This window comes from Melanerpes formicivorus, unplaced genomic scaffold (genome assembly GCF_026170545.1).
Source record: "Melanerpes formicivorus ecotype bairdi unplaced genomic scaffold, bMelFor1.0.p_v2 SCAF_84, whole genome shotgun sequence".
In the NCBI taxonomy this organism is placed as follows: domain Eukaryota; kingdom Metazoa; phylum Chordata; class Aves; order Piciformes; family Picidae; genus Melanerpes; species Melanerpes formicivorus.
In genome coordinates, this window is record NW_027142436.1 from 2,044,232 (window position 1) to 2,060,746 (window position 16,515).

The following is a 16,515-nucleotide window of genomic DNA, read 5'->3' on the forward strand; positions in this document are numbered from 1 at the left end:
CCATTTGCCTGGTTATATTCCAAATGAATAGTGCTGCAACAAACTCCTCCTTTTGCTCTGAGCTTCTCAAAAGAAGGATTTCCCCTTAGGTGACGTCTCCTCCTTCCAACACCTTCACAGACTGCTTTGCATGGGACACTGGGGATGCTGCCCTTGCACAATTTATCATAGAATAGAATAATAGAATCAATAAGGTTGGAAAAGATCTTCAAGATCTTCAAGACCAACCTATCACCCAACATCATCTAGTCAACTAAACCATGGCACCAAGTGCCTCATCCAGGCTCTTCTTAAACACCTCCAGTGATGGTGACTCCACCACCTCCCTGGGCAGCACATTCCAATGGCCAATCTCTCTTTCTGGGAAGAACTTCTTCCTAATCTCCAGCCTAAACCTCCCCTGCCACAGCTTGAGACTGTGTCCTCTTATTCTGTCACAGGTTGCCTGGGAGAAGAGACCAACCCCACCTGGCTACAACGTCCCCTCAGGTAGCTGTAGAGAGCAGTAAGGTCACCCCTGAGCCTCCTCTTCTCCAGGCTAAGCAACCCCAGCTCCCTCAGCCTCTCCTCACAGGGCTGTGTTCCAAACCTCTCCCCAGCTTCATTGCCCTTCTCTGGACATGCTTCAGCAAGTCAACCTCCCTCCTAAACTGAGGGGCCCAGAACTGGACACAGGACTCAAGGTGTGGCCTAACCAGTGCAGTGTACAGGGGCAGAATGACCTCCCTGCTCCTGCTGGCCACACTATTCCTGATGCAGGCCAGGATGCCACTGGCCTTCTTGGCCACTTGGGCACACTGCAGGCTCATGTTCAGCCTACCACCGACCAGCACCCCCAGGTCCCTCTCTGCCTGGCTGCTCTCAGCCACTCTGACCCCAGCCTGTAGCACTGCATGGGGTTGCTGTGGCCAATGTGCAGAACCTGGCACTTGGATGTGTTCAATCTCCTGCCCTTGGACTCTGTCCATCTGTCCAGCCTGCCAAGGTCCCTCTCCAGGGCTCTCCTACCCTCTAACAGATCAACTCCTGCCCCCAGCTTGGTGTCATCATCAAACTTACTGCTGATGGACTCAATGCCCTCATCCAGATCATCAATAAAGATGTTAAAGAGCACAGGGCCCAGCACTGACCCCTGGGGCACACCACTGGTGCCTGGCTGCCAGCTGGCTGTGGCACCATTCACCACCACTCTCTGGGCTCAGCCTCCAGCCACTTCCTAACCCAGCTCAGAGTGCTGCTGTCCAAGCCAGGGGCTGACAGCTTGGCCAGGAGTTTGCTGTGGTACTAAAGACAATACGAGAGTTACAAAATACCTCCATCAGAGTTGCAGGAGGCCTTTTTGATACTGTCAGGATGTATAAATCTGGTAGCCTGTCCCTGAAATTCTCACCATGGCCTTGCAGACTTCACTGACTTCTATTTTAGAGCAAGGAAGCAAACGTACTGATAGGCTGTTGTGTCTTTTTTGGCTCACTTCATCAAAGGGAGGTTGTAGACAGGCAGAGGTTGGTCTCTTCTCCCAGGCAGCCAGCACCAGAACAAGAGGACACAGTCTCAGGCTGCGCCAGGGGAGGTTTAGGCTGGAGGTTAGGAAGAAGTTCTACACAGAGAGAGTGATTGCCCATGGGGATGTGCTGCTTGGGGAGGTGGTGGAGTCACCATCACTGGAGGTGTTCAGGAGGAGACTTGATGGGGTGCTTGGTGCCATGGGTTAGTTGTTTAGGTGGTGTTGGATTGGTTGAAGGGTTGGACACGATGATCTTGAAGGTCTCTTCCAACTTGGTCTATTCTTCTCTTCTCTTCTCTTCTCTTCTCTTCTCTTCTCTTCTCTTCTCTTCTCTTCTCTTCTCTTCTCTTCTCTTCTCTTCTCTTCTCTTCTCTTCTCTTCTCTTCTCTTCTCTTCTCTTCTCTTCTCTTCTCTTCTCTTCTCTTCTCTTCTCTTCTCTTCTCTTCTCTTCTCTTCTCTCTAAAAAAAAAAATAAGCAATGCATTTCACTTCTGTTTCTGTTGTTTTCTCCCCCCCTCCTCTCAAACTTCAGGGTGTTCTTCAAAATCAAGAGCCGCAATGCTCACATGAAGACTCACCGGCAGCAGGAGGAGCAGCAGCGGCAGAAGGCGCAGAAGGCCGCCGTAGCCGCAGAAATGGCAGCCACTATCGCAAGAACTACTGGGCCGGCTGGGCACGGTTTGATCCCGCTGGATCACGTGAGCTTGGCTAAACACGTGGAGAGCGTGGGTGACATTGATGATGACGTCGTTCAGGAGCTGGGTGATGTCATGGAGGAAAATGAAGTCATGGATGCTGACCTCTTGTTGGACGATGAAGATGCCGACCTGCTGCAGGATGATGCTGAGTTGTAAATAAAGTCCTTGGGTAAAGACAGCCACTGAGCACACCCTGCCTGGGTCAGTCAGGAAGCCTGGACTGCTTGTTTATTCCCTACTGATTGTAAACTACTTGTTGAAAATGATAATTCTTTTATCCAGGTCTAGACAATTAAATCTGCCTTTTTCTTTTTTGGTTTTTGCCTTTTTTTTGTTTGGTTTGGGTTTTGGTTTATTTTTTTATTATTAATTTGTGTTTGGGGGTGGGGTGGGGGGGCTCAAAAGAAAATAAATAATTGGTACAAATATTCTTTAGAAGGTGTTTTGATCTGAGCTCATTTTGCTGGTGACTTCCAAGGCCAGGAGTTGGTAGTTCTGCTGTCACTGCCCTCCAGATGATTCCTGTAGGGTCTCTACCTTCCAAGTTTCGCTGTGGTCCAATTGCAAGAATGATTTTCACACACTTTGGATGGAACATACTTGTTTTTTTGGCCCCTGCTGGATGGCTTCCAGCATCTTCTGGAGACTGAATGCCATCTCTGTTAAGGAGATGATTATGCTCTTTGTCTTTGTGCTGTCATTTTAAGGGAGGTGGAGGGTGGGGGGGGGTGAAATCTGATTTAACTGTGAAATAATTACAAGAGTGACTGTATCATCTGTAGTATGGCAGTACTTCTTCAGTTGTCTTGCCTTAATGCATACATGTTAGGCAGTTTGTGAAAGCATTGGTTACACTGTACATTTCAGAGCTTTCTTTTTTAGCCAGATTTTGATGTGCTGATTTGAAAATGACATAATTCAAGGACTGAAGAAAGAAGATGATTGTACTGTGGTTCACATCATCTGATGTGAATCAAGCCCACTGCCTTGGTAATTGGATTGCACTGGAAATATCTTTTGCTGTGACAATAAATCACACTGGTGAATAGCTATCTCAGTGGTTTTAGGAGGGTGTATGCTTGAGCAAGGCAGGAGCTTGCTCTCTCCCCAGGCAAATACAGGGAGACATTCTTGCCTGCAGAGCAGAGATTGATGAAGTATATGCCTTCAGCACATTAGCTGTTACTTGTGGGCATGAAATGTCCCTCTGGTGCCGTTTTCAGTCCTCCTTGTTACATGGAATTCAAACGTTGTTTGTTTAGTAAAGCATACTCCAAGGATGAGTTCCCATTGCTGTTGAGTTTCTCATCTCCTAGGCTCAGACCTACATGCCGGGTGTCTTGTATAAACTTAGGTTTGGTTCTCTAAGCAAATAGGATCTCAAAATAATTGTACCTTGTGGAATAAAAGGGTTGAGGAAGAGCTGGAGTTAGGTTGAATGGACATTGACTTACAGAATATGAGTACTGCTGTTAGAGCTTTCACAGGTGGGAGCACTGATTTTTCTTGTGAATTTTGCACAGTAGAAGAGTATTGCTGACTTTATAAGATGTTGTGTAAGACTGATTTCAGATCTTCCAGATTCCAGGGTTGGTTGTTTGGTTTTGGGTTTTTTTTTTCCATGATTTGGGGTTTGTCTTAATTGTTCTGGGGGTGGTTTTGTTTGGTTTGGGGTTTTTGGTTCGGTTTTGTTTGTTTGTTTGTTTGTTTTGCTACATTCCTAGCTCCTTAAGCAGAATCTGAGAGATGGTGGACCTTACCTTCTACTATCTGTCTTCCTTGTATAACTATGCAAAATGAGGGTAAATCATGGCACTTTTGTATAGGCATACCAGACCACAAAAGCTCAAAACCAGAGTCACTGGCAGAGAGGTGCTTTCTCTGTCAAAGCCAAATATGTGAAGCCAAATGACCTGAAGTTTCTACTTCAGGTCAAATGTTCTGATATTAAAGAACAGCCATTCAGGAGAATGGAAATCACTTCTCTGTTTCCAGTTAGTGAAGTTTCTGTGTACATGGTTTACTTTAGTGGTTTTAGAGATTGTTCCAGATGTGCTTTTTTAAGGTGGTTCTGACCAGCAGGTGGAACTTCACTCCCTCTGCTACATATAAAGGATGATGTTCTCAATTCCTGGACTTGTGAGTTTCAGGAGATCAGACAGCAGCTGCCTTTTCTTCCCCAAACTGCCAGGCAACACACTCCTCAGTTGTTTCCGTCTATACTGTGACACATGGGCCACACAACCCCACTTCAGCAAACTGTGTGTTAGTCTGTATGCTGCCCATTAGAGCCTCTGCTAATCAGTTTTGCAGGTTGTGCAAGTCTTGGTGGTTTGCAAAGTGGAAGGCTCTTGTGAGTGGTAACTTGTCTTGGCCTTTAGGAGCCGGTATTAGAACCTGGCAGTCTACTTCCCCTCTTCCAAACTTGCATCATTTTGAACTTTCAAGGACCTTTCTGAGACTGGGCTGCTAGGCTGGAAAGCGGAAACAAGTTTTCAGGTTACGTGGTGGGGAAAAAACTGAGTGTTGAAGCTGAGTGGTAATTGAAGACAGTGAGAGCTCTGCTCGGAGAACAGAGTGAAATGTAGTAGAAAGTTGTGGGCTTGATTCAGAAGAGCAGCTTTATATTGAAGAATCTACGGTGGAACTTTTCTAGCAACCATTGGACAGGTATCTGTGCTAAACCTAGTATATATATAAATACATATACACACATATATATGCCTGGTTCTGTAACATTCATGGGGTTTTGTTTTATTGTGCAGCCAAGATAATAGAACAATAATAACCAAAGAAGTTACTCATTAAAGGAAAAAAAACCAACAAGAAAGAGAAGAAAAGAAATGCACATTTCTTAAGCAGTGCATGATTTAGGCCTCAAGCATTGACTTTATCATTGTGTTGCATTGGCTGATGTTAAACAGATGCTGTTCTGCCTATTTGTACATAAGTTGGACACAGTTTTATTTCATAAAACTTGTTTCCTTGCTGATGGTTGATGTTGGAAACCTGTTCACTCTTGAACTTAGTCCTCTTTGATAAAACCTGTACATATATAGAAAACATATTTTATGAGAACAACAACAACAACAAAAACAAAATCTTATTTTCAATATTTAATTGTTATTTTATTAGAAGATGGCTGTAAATATTTTAGGTGTCTTAGTGTAAAAAGCAGACTGTAATTTTAGGTGGCAGAGAAAGTAACCAAATAAAATATACATTTGATATAGCTTGTGATCTATGCTGCTTTGAGGCTCCTGCTGTTAGCATTTGACTTGCACACACTTTAATTTCAGGTTACTGCCTACCTGGATGTGTGTATTAGAATGGCTTAGTGATGTGAAGTAGAATAGAATTAGAATGGAATGGAATAGAATAGATGATCCTTGTGGTCCCTTCCAACCCTGACTGATACTATGATAGAATAGAATAGAATAGAATAGAATAGAATAGAATAGAATAGAATAGAATAGAATAGAATAGAATAGAATAGAATAGACCAGGTTGGAAAAGACCATCGAGATCATCAAGTCCAACCTGTCACCCAACACCATCTAACCAACTAAACCACGGCACCAAGCACCCATCCAGTCTCTTCCTAAACACCTCCAATGATGGTGACTCCTCCACCTCCCTGGGCAGCACATTCTAATGGCCAAGCTCTCTGTGAAGAACTTCTTCCTAACCTCCAGCCTAAACCTCCCCCGGCACAGCTTGAGACTGTGTCCTCTTGTTCTGGTGCGGGTCGCTAGTACTTTTCGTTTCCCCTTTAAATATTTGGCCCGGATCAGAATCTGCATTACAATGTAACTGCTGCTCCTGTGTTCATTAAAACAGAGAGAAGACAAGAGGAAGGGGTGATAGGACATTTCCAGTCATGTTTATACTGTGGTACAACCGAGCTGGCTGGGTTTTACGCTAACAGGCTCGTAGGCTTCTTGTTAAAGGACTGGTCAGAGGGGAAGGCTGAAGGCTTGGTGTGTGTACAGCTGTTTACCGAAGCGCTCCGGAAGCTGGGAGCCCATAAGCAGACGTTGAGTGCATTGAGCTCCCCGGGGCTGGGAGCACATCAGCGAGCAGCGGGGAGAACGAGCTGCGCTGAAAAGTTCTCGGAAAGAGGAAGAAAACTGCAAAACGTCATCTTTCTCGGACTGAGGAAAATAAATAACCAAGCCAGCCCTGTCACCTGCCCTGCCTCGGGATCAGAAGGTTTAACGATTCCCGCTCGCCTGCGCCCGGCAGCGGGGGAGGGAACGTTTTATCCTTGAGAACAAGAGGCAGAGCGTGTGCGAGGGGCACGGGGGGAGGCGCTGGCGGGGCGGAGGTGAGGAGAAGCAGTTACAGTGCAGGTCCTTCCCTGAGGCAGTGCTCGGGGTAGGCGGGAACGGGGGTAGGGAAGTGACTTAGAAGCTCGCGCGGCGCCATGCGAGCTCCCAGCCCGCCGCCCCAGCCCTCGCGCTCGGCCCCGCCCGCCGGTGCCGCAGTGCCTCTGCCGTGTTTGCTCCGCCACCGCCGTCGGGGGCGCTGTCGGTCACCTGGTGGCGGATGAGGCTGCCGCTCGTTCCGGGGAGCTGCCCATGGTCGCCGGCGTGGGGGCGGAGACAAGATGGCGGCGGGGCGGCTGTGGCGGCGGCTCTGTCAGGTGGGCTGCGTGGGTGCAAAAGAAGCGGGCGAGCCCCGACCTCCTCCTCCTCCTCCGCTTTTCTATGCTGCCTTCACTCCCGAGGGGAGAGGGACAAGGAGCAGCTCCTCCCGCGTAGGCTCAGCCGCGTGGCTAGGCGCCGGGGCTCGGCACGCTGCGGCGTCCCGGTGCGAGGTGTGCTGGAGCCGGGCTGCCCTCGGTGCGCGCCTGTGGGCAGCGGGACCGCGAGTGGCTGTGTTGTGGCTGGGCCTGCAGGGGGCCGGGTTGCAGTGCGGGGCTGCGCTTCACAACAACAGGGCTGCAGGGAAGCGCTTGGAGCCCTGCGGGAGGGATGGCGGCCGGGGGAGTGAGGGAATTTGTGTGGTGGGTGAGGGTTGTGTTCTGCCGGCCGGGGGAGTGAGGGAATTTGTGTGGTGGGTGAGGGTTGTGTTCTGCCGGCCGGGGGAGTGAGGGAATTTGTGTGACGGGATGAGGGTTGTGTTCTGCCGGCCGGCGGAATGAGGGAATTTGTGTGGTGGGTGAGGGTTGTGTTCTGCCGGCCCTCATCCCTGCAGCAGGGCTTCAGAGGCGTCCCTGCGGCCCTGTTCCGGTGGTGTTGCTCTCGGTGTGAAGGATAACGACAGATAGGTTTGTTTGGGGTTTGTACCTCATGTGCCAACAGTGTATCATAGTATCACAGTATCATTCAGGGTTGGAAGGGACCACAAGGATCATCCAGTTCCAACCCTCCTGCCATGGGCAGGGACACCCCACACTAGATCAGCCTGGCCACAGCCTCATCCAGCCTGGGCTTAAACACCTCCAGGGACAGGGCCTCAACCACCTCCCTGGACAACCCATTCCAGGGCTTCACCACTCTCATGGGGAAGAACTTCCTCCTCCCCTCCAGCCTGAATCTCCCCACCTCCAGCTTCATTCCATTCCCCCTAGTCCTATCACTACCTGAGATCCTGAGCAGTCCCTCCCAGCCTTCCTGTAGCCCCCTTCAGATACTGGAAGGCCACAATGAGGTCACCTTGGAGCCTTCTCTTCTGCAGACTGAACTGCCCCAACTCCTTCAGTCTGTCCTCACAGGACAGCCTTAAAGCTTCCAATCTTGGCTTCACAAAGTAAAAACCCCACGGGAAATCCTTTTCTGCTGCCGATGTTTTCTGCTGGTTTTGTTTTCTAGAGAGTGATTGCTTCCTCTCAAGGTGAAAAAAAATCTGATCCTGAGTGCTCCCTGCTCGTTTTCTGGAGCCCCAAACTCACTTCCCTGCATGTGCTGTGTTCTGGACTTGCTTCACTTTCAGGCACCTGAGTACTTAAGAAGGACATTGAGAGACTTGAAGGTGTCCAGAGAAGGGCAACAAGGCTGGGGAGAGGCCTTGAGCACAGCCCTGTGAGGAGAGGCTGAGGGAGCTGGGGTTGTTTAGCCTGGAGAAGAGGAGGCTCAGGGGAGACCTCATTGCCCTCTACAACTACCTGAAGGGAGGTTGTAGCCAGGAGGGGGTTCACAGTATCACACAATCACTAAGGTTGGAAGAGACCTCAAAGATCATCGAGTCCAACCTGTCACCACAGACCTCATGACTAGACCATGGCACCAAGTGCCACATCCAATCCCCTCTTGAACACCTCCAGGGATGGTGACTCCACCACCTCCCTGGGCAGCACATTCCAATGACCAATGACTCTCTCAGTGAAGAACTTTCTCCTCACCTCCAGCCTAAACTTCCCCTGGCACAGCTTGAGACTGTGTCCTCTTGTTCTTGTGCTGGGTGCCTGAGAGAAGAGACCAACCCCCTCCTGGCTACAACCTCCCTTCAGCTAGTTGTAGACAGCAATGAGGTCTCCTCTGAGCCTCCTCTTCTCCAGGCTAAGCAACCCCAGCTCCCTCAGCCTCTGGAGAAGGACTGCAGAGAGTACTGCAATTTGCCTGTAACTTAATCAAACTGAGAGTTAGTGGAAGGAGGCTAGAAGGCACAAACTTTTCAGAAGGGAGTGATTTTTCTGGTATGAAAACCAGTAACACTGCATCTTGATTAACAGTTGTATTCCCTTTTTAACACAGGAAAAAAAGCCCATCTTTTAAATGTGGCTTATTTAATATTACAGTATTTCTGTTTAAATGTCCTCTTCAGGAAACAGGTGGTCAAAATCACCAGGAATTTTTTTTGGCTGGAAAAACCCAGACAATTTCCAGTTAAAGGTGGAATTTTGGCATTCTTAGGATCCTGTTTTCAACTGCAAGTCCTAACTTGTGATTGCCATTTAATGAAACTAATCTATGCTGTTCTGTGCAAGGAATACTAAGGAGGAAGTAGCATAGTGACCTCATTGCCCTCTACAACTACCTGAAAGGTGGTTGTAGCCAGGAAGGGCTTGGCCTCTTCTCCCAGGCAACCAGCACCAGAACAAGAGGACACAGTCTCAAGCTGTGCCAGGGGAAGTTTAGGCTGGAGGTGAGGAGAAAGTTCTTCACTGAGAGAGTCATTGGTCATTGGAATGTGCTGCCCAGGGAGGTGGTGGAGTCCCCATCCCTGGAGGTGTTCAAGAGGGGATTGGATGTGGCACTTGGTGCCATGGTCTAGTCATGAGGTCTGAGGTGACAGGTTGGACTCGATGATCCTCGAGGTCTCTTCCAACCTTGGTGATGCTGTGGCATACAGGAATGGTCTCTGATGCCAAACAAAACACATTTTTCTCCCAAGAAGTGCTCTGTGGTTGCTGTCCCACTGCCTTGTTAGTAGCAAGTGCATACTGCTGTATTCTCCCCTTAATGCATTCCTTTACTTTAGGTCCTCTCTTACACTAAAATAGGTCTCTATGCTTCTCCCTTCCTGCATCTTTTAACAGAGCAATCTTTCTAGTTTGGCAGATCCTTGCCTAGGAGTGCCTTATGCTCTGGCCATGCAAGCAAGTAACCTTTAATAAAAGCATATTGACTGTCTGCTTTCTGCCTTGTGATAAAAATCTGACCCACCTCCTGTTTCTCTCACACAGGGAGCAGTTTTTCCTGTCAATTATGCAAGCAGGATTACCCCAAAGCAGCATTTCCTGCCGTGAGTATAGAAGGCTCTCCTCCTCCTTTCCCCTTTTCCACACTCCCCAACAGCTGAACTTTAACATCTCCCCATTGCAGTGTGTCTAGAAACTGTGCCTTGAGAGCAGCAGGGCTGGCTGGGTCCCATGCTGATACACAGGAGCCTAAGGCTAATCCTCTGGTGAGTGTTTCATGGAACAGCAGTTTGGGTATTGTCTTGGTAATAAGGAGCTACAGGAACACTTTACTTCCCTCATTGCAGCTCTTTAAAGGCACACCTGAATGATGCCCAGTTTGCTGTAGAGAGAGGAACTGGTTTTATCCCTGGTATCTGAGACTTTGTTTTTAGAGTTTTTCAGCAAGATTTCTAACAGCTCAGAATTGCTTTGTTGTCACTTTGCTCCTTCCCTGTGCAGCTGTAACTCTATGAGATACCAGCTTTCTGGCCACACTCAGTTCAGCACCTGCAGCAGCTTAGGCAGCCTGAGGGCCTCCTCTCTGGCTTGGAAACGGAGAGCTCAACCATGTAAGCAAGGCAAAAGTTTTACAGGCAGTACTAGATCCACAGTTGTGGTAGTTTTAGGCTACATCAAGCCAGAACCACAGTGCAGGCTCAGGCTTCCTGCCCTGTCTGTTAGATGTTGGATTTACTGTGCTAAATTGCCTGGGAGCCAACCTGTGGGAGTAACAGTGCTTTCTGGGCACATGAAGGCCTCTCAGACGATCAGCCAGCCCAGCCCATCAGAAACAGAAGCTCAACCTGACACTCATAAACTTGTCCTTGAACAAACTGAGAGGATAATATGCATTGGAAAGCCTGCTGTGTTTAAAGTAGACTTTTATCTGACTTGGTAAAGTGAGCATTCTAGTCACTGCCCATAGTGTTCCAGTTACTGTACAGAGCCCAGCAAAGGGAGAGTAGGAAGAGTTCCCACACTGCTACTCAGCATGCAAATACTGCTGCTGCAAACTGGCTTCAACAGCAAGTTTCATTCTTGCCTGTGCTAGTGCTGTCCTTAACATGTACCTGGCATTCCCTTTCCTGGTCTACTAAATGTTTGGAAGTTAGATAGTTCTTCACTTTTGCCTTCCCTTACAAGAATGGGAACTGTCTATCAAGGTATGGGTTAGGAACTGGCTGGAGGCTGAGCCCAGAGAGTGGTGGTGAATGGTGCCACAGCCAGCTGGCAGCCAGGCACTAGTAGTGTGCCCCAGGGATCAGTGCTGGGCCCTGTGCTCTTTAACATCTTTATTGATGATCTGGATGAGGGCATTGAGTCCATCAGCAGTAAATTTGCTGAAGACACCCAGCTGGGGGCAGGAGTTGATCTGCTGGAGGGCAGAGAGGCTCTGCAGAGGGACCTCGACAGGCTGGACAGATGGGCAGAGTCCAAGGGCAGGAGATTGAACACATCCAAGTGCCACGTTCTGCACATTGGCCACAGCAACCCCATGCAGTGCTACAGGCTGGGGTCAGAGTGGCTGAGAGCAGCCAGGCAGAGAGGGACCTGGGGGTGCTGGTCGATGGTAGGCTGAACATGAGCCTGCAGTGTGCCCAGGCAGCCAAGAGAGCCAATGGCATACTGGCCTGCATCAGGAACAGTGTGGCCAGCAGGAGCAGGGAGGTCATTCTGCCCCTGTACACTGCACTGGTTAGGCCACACCTCGAGTCCTGTGTCCAGTTCTGGGCTCCTCAGTTTAGGAAGGAGGTTGACTTGCTGGAAGGTGTCCAGAGAAGGGCAACAAAGCTGGGGAGGGGCTTGGAACACAGCCCTGTGAGGAGAGGCTGAGGAGCTGGGGTTGCTTAGCCTGGAGAGGAGGAGACTCAGGGGTGACCTTCTTGCTCTCTACAACTCCCTGAAGGGAGGTTGTAGACAGGCAGAGGTTGGTCTCTTCTCCCAGGCAGCCAGCACCAGAACAAGAGGACACAGTCTCAGGCTGTGCCAGGGGAGGTTTAGGCTGAAGGTCAGGAAGAAGTTCTACACAGAGAGAGTGATTGCCCATTGGAATGGGCTGCCTGGGGAGGTGGTGGAGTCGCCATCACTGGAGGTGTTCAGGAGGAGACTTGATGGGGTGCTTGGTGCCATGGGTTAGTTGGTTGGGTGGTGTTGGATGATAGGTTGGGCACGATGATCTTGAAGGTCTCTTCCAACCTGGTTTATTCTATTCTCTTCTATTCTGTTCTGTTCTGTTCTATTCTATCAAGGTAATACAGTCAGCCTCTTGCAGATAAACTGAAACAAGGAGGTAACACTGGCTGCTTTGTGGGGTTTTTCCTGTTTGACAATGGGAGCACAGAGAAGATGTGACATAGGCAAATGTGCAGTGCATGCATTAACTGAGGAGAGCATGGAGTGGTGAATCTTGCCCTTTCTTTTAAAATGCAGGTGTCTGTTTCAGATGAGCCAGAAACACTGTACAAGAGGTTGTCCCTCTTAGTTAAAGGCCATGATAGAGCTGTGCTGGACAGCTATGAGTACTTTGCAGTCCTTGCAGCTAAAGAACTGGGCATCTCCATTGAAAAAGTGTAAGTAACTGCTCTGTAGAGTGAGGTGATGTCAGATCCTTGTGTCAGCTCTGTAATTCAGGCTCTATGCTTAGAAGTACTTTTTTTCTTCAGCAGGACCAGGTGTGATCTGATGGCATTTCTCAGGGTATCCATTTGAGCACAGCAGTGATGAGAAAGCAGCAGTTCTGCACTCAGCACTGCCACAGAAGCATACTTTCATTAGATGAGGGAGGTTGACAGCACTCTAAGTACAGCCTCCAGTGCTCTGGCTTCCCCAAACTAATGCTGTTGATACCTGAGCTAACAACAAACTGTACCACTGCTTAATGCCTGTAGATCTTCTAAATGTCAAAGTGACAGCAGGACTTCCAGCATTATCTGTCAGATGATTTGCATGACCATCTTTTATATGAAATGAACTTCTCTTTCTCTGCTGCTCAGGCATAATCCTCCCAAGAAGATAGAGCGATTTACCCTCCTGAAATCTGTGCACATTTACAAGAAGCACAGGGTTCAGTATGAAATGAGAACACACTACCTGTGTCTGGAGGTAAGGCTTTGAAATTATGTTCCAGCTGTAATAGATGTCAGATCACAGGTTCACTTGTTCAGTTGTTCACTGGTGGGTGTGGGGAGGCCTGTGGATGTAGTCTACCTGGACCTCAGCAAGGCTTTTGACATTGTCCCCCACAGCAATCTCCTGGCCCCTGGCTTGGATGGGAGCACACTGCGATGGGTTAGGAACTGGCTGGAGGCTGAGCCCAGAGAGTGGTGGTGAATGGTGCCACAGCCAGCTGGCAGCCAGGCACCAGTGGTGTGCCCCAGGGATCAGTGCTGGGCCCTGTGCTCTTTAACATCTTTATTGACGATCTGGATGAGGGCATTGAGTCCATCATCAGTAAATTTGTGCATGACACCAAGCTGGGGGCAGGAGTTGATCTGCTGGAGGGTGGAGAGGCTCTGCAGAGGGACCTCGACAGGCTGGACAGATGGGCAGAGTCCAAGGGCAGGAGATTGAGCACATCCAAGTGCCAGGTGCTGCACATTGGCCACAACAACCCCATGCAGTGCTACAGGCTGGGGTCAGAGTAGCTGGAGGGCAGCCAGGTAGAGAGAGACCTGGGAGTGCTGGTTGACAGTAGGCTGAACATGAGCCTGCAGTGTGCCCAGGCAGCCAAGAGGGCCAATGGCATCCTGGCCTGCATCAGGAAGAGTGTGGCCAGCAGGAGCAGGGAGGTCATTCTGCCCCTGTACACTGCACTGGTTAGGCCACACCTCGAGTCCTGTGTCCAGTTCTGGGCCCCTCAGTTTAGGAAGGAGGTTGACTTGCTGGAAGGTGTCCAGAGAAGGGCAACGAAGTTGGTGAGGGGTTTGGAACACAGCCCTGTGAGGAGAGGCTGAGGGAGCTGGGGTTGCTTAGCCTGGAGAAGAGGAGACTCAGAGGTGACCTTACTGCTGTCTACAACTCCCTGAAGGGAGGTTGTAGACAGGCAGAGGTTGGTCTCTTCTCCCAGGCAGCCAGCACCAGAACAAGAGGACACAGTCTCAGGCTGTGCCAGGGGAGGTTTAGGCTGGATGTCAGGAAGAAGTTCTACACAGAGAGAGTGATTGCCCATTGGAATGTGCTGCCTGGGGAGGTGGTGGAGTCACCATCAGTGGAGGTGTTCAGGAGGAGACTTGATGGGGTGCTTGGTGCCATGGGTTAGCTGTTTGGGTGGGTTGGATTGGTTGATGGGTTGGACACGATCTTGAAGGTCTCTTCCAACCTGGTGTGGTCTGGTCTATTCTATTCTTGGCTTGGGAAGGAGAGTGCAGGAAGTAGCAGAAGACAGCTGACCTTTGTATATCAAAGGTAACACACTATTCTGAATGCACAGCCTATGTATTTGTTTGATGTTTCTGAGCACACAGACTTTTGCCCTAGTGGCAAATTCAAACTGGTTGGGGGAAATACAGGAAAGGAAGTGTATCCAAGCCACTAGCTGTGTGGCTGATGGTAGAGACCTCTCTATGGTTTAGGATGCAGTTGTCATTGACTTTCTTAGAAGAAGGGTTTGCTGCCAGCATTGTGTGGCTCCTGGGTGTCTTACTGTGTATTTGCACAGTGCTTACCACAAATGGGACTCTGCTTTAAACCCCCAGGCATTAGGCAGGAGCAATGTCTGCCCACAGACCATAAGCACTACTTTTGCCATCCAGGAGGAACTACAAAATCTGTTATTCAGTGGAATTCCAGAGTTGCAGAATCTGTAACCAGCCTGAGCTCTGACAGTGTGCAGAGGCTGGTGATTCTTGCATTACCTGGAGCTAATTTGGTTGGACAGCTGTGCTGTTAGGATGCATCACTTCCAGCACAGTCAGTGCCTGTGATCACAGGTGGTATGCAGAGGTTTGTGGAGTGAAACAGCTACACCATGGTGTGTCAGAGTTGTGTGCAGCTCAGCTGCCTCTGTTCGGTGTTCCAGTAGCTGCCTTTGCTGTTGGGTGTTTGCTCCCACAGGAAGAATCAGAGAAGCACACTGATTGTTTATTGTTTTAATTCTGTTGGAAGCATTAACTGCAGTAGTTCATTAAAAACCATAACTTCTGTTGCAGTTAAAGCACCTAACAAGCAGTACTGCTGCAGTCTACCTGGAGTATGTGCAACGAAACTTACCTGAAGGAGTTGCCATGGAAGTCAAAAAGGTAAAGTTCCACCTCGCGTCATTAACATTATGAGGCTAAGTCCCAGTAACTACTGAGTCTTTAGAAAGTCAGCAGAGGTGATCCTGCTCTGGCAGGGGGGTTGGACTCTATGATCTCTGAAGGTCCCTTCCTGCCTCGTAGCATTCTGTGATCCTGTGTGTAGCTTTGGCAGCAGCGCTCCAGAGAGGCTGTATTGCTCGAAAGGGCCACTAGGGGGCAGCTCACAATCAGATAAGTAGCTGAAATCAGAATGAGTAAAGTCTCACAGTATCACCAAGGTTGGAAGAGACCTCAAAGATCAGCGAGTCCAACCTGTCACCCAACACCTCATGACTAAACCATGGCACCAAGTGCCACATCCAATCCCCTCTTGACCACCTCCAGGGATGGTGACTCCACCACCTCCCTGGGCAGCACATTCCAATGGCAAACGACTCTCTCCGTGAAGAACTTCCTCCTCACCTCCAGCCTAAACTTCCCCTGGCACAGCTTGAGACTGTGTCCCTTTGTTCTGGTGCTGGTTGCCTGGGAGAAGAGACCAACCCCTTCCTGGCTACAACCTGCCTTCAGGTAGTTGTAGAGAGCAAGAAGGTCTCCCCTGAGCCTCCTCTTCTCCAGGCTAAACAACCCCAGCTCCCTCAGCCTCTCCTCACAGGGCTGTGCTCAAGGCCTCTCCCCAGCCTCGTTGCCCTTCTCTGGACACCTTCAAGTCTCTCAATGTCCTTCTTAAGTACTCAGGTGCCTGAAAGTGAAGCAAGTGCAGAACACAGCACATGCAGGGAAGTGAGTTTAGGGCTTCGGAAAAGGAGCAGGGAGCACTCAGGATCAGATGTTTTTTTCAACTTGAGAGAAAGGAGCAGAGCTGGATGTTAATTGTTGGTTTAATAAGCTGTTGCTTTGCATTCCTTTTAGACCAAGATAGAGAAAATACCTGAACACATCAAGGAGCCAGTTTGGGATACACTACCTCAGGAAGAAGAAACTGAAGTCAAGTCATGAACTCCTCAGGTACTTGGCACCATGAGTTGCTCCTGTCAACCTAACACTGAGAGCCTACTGTTAAATAAAAGTTCTCTTATAAAGTAATTTATCAATTCTTGTCTCAGTGAGTTATTCTTGCTCATCATTCCAGTGCATGTGGGCTGAACAGCTGTAGGGAGCTCTGGACTGCATGCTGTGGTCAGGAGCTATGGTATATATCACAGTATCAGTCAGGGTTGGAAGGGACCACAAGGATCATCTAGTTCCAACCCCCCTGCCATGGGCAGGGACACCCCACACTACATCAGCCTGGCCACAGCCTCAGCCAGCCTGGGCGTAAACACCTCCAGGGACAGGGCCCCAACCACCTCCCTGGACAACCCATTCCAGGGCTTCACCACTCTCATGGGGAAGAACTTCCTCCCCCCCTCCAGCCTGAATCTCCCCACCTCCAGCTTCATTCCA

The 16,515-nt window shown here is 49.4% G+C and overlaps 2 protein-coding genes across 12 annotated transcripts in view; both read left to right on the plus strand.

The window, feature by feature from the left end:
• The window catches only part of TRERF1 (transcriptional regulating factor 1), a 149,972-nt gene extending 147,453 nt beyond the window's left edge, over positions 1–2,519 (plus strand). For all 10 annotated transcript variants that reach the window (XM_068165130.1, XM_068165128.1, XM_068165129.1 and 7 more), the window contains one exon: positions 2,040–2,519. In XM_068165130.1, the coding sequence (XP_068021231.1) occupies positions 2,040–2,361 (322 nt within the window). In that variant the 3' untranslated portion in view covers positions 2,362–2,519. The remainder of the gene's footprint in view (positions 1–2,039) is intronic.
• A 4,248-nt stretch (positions 2,520–6,767) lies between these two features.
• On the plus strand, positions 6,768–16,163 carry MRPS10 (mitochondrial ribosomal protein S10). 2 transcript variants are annotated; one of them, XM_068165138.1, is made up of 7 exons: positions 6,771–6,850; positions 9,836–9,894; positions 9,975–10,056; positions 12,263–12,402; positions 12,826–12,934; positions 14,980–15,069; positions 15,982–16,163. In XM_068165138.1, exons 1-7 carry the CDS (start codon positions 6,815–6,817, stop codon positions 16,066–16,068), a joined length of 603 nt encoding a protein of 200 aa, XP_068021239.1. In that variant the 5' UTR covers positions 6,771–6,814; the 3' UTR covers positions 16,069–16,163. The 2 variants fall into 2 exon arrangements, with proteins under 2 accessions (XP_068021240.1, XP_068021239.1); XM_068165139.1 differs by lacking the exon at positions 14,980–15,069 and having other exon boundaries at positions 6,768–6,850.
• The last annotated feature ends 352 nt before the right edge of the window (positions 16,164–16,515 follow it).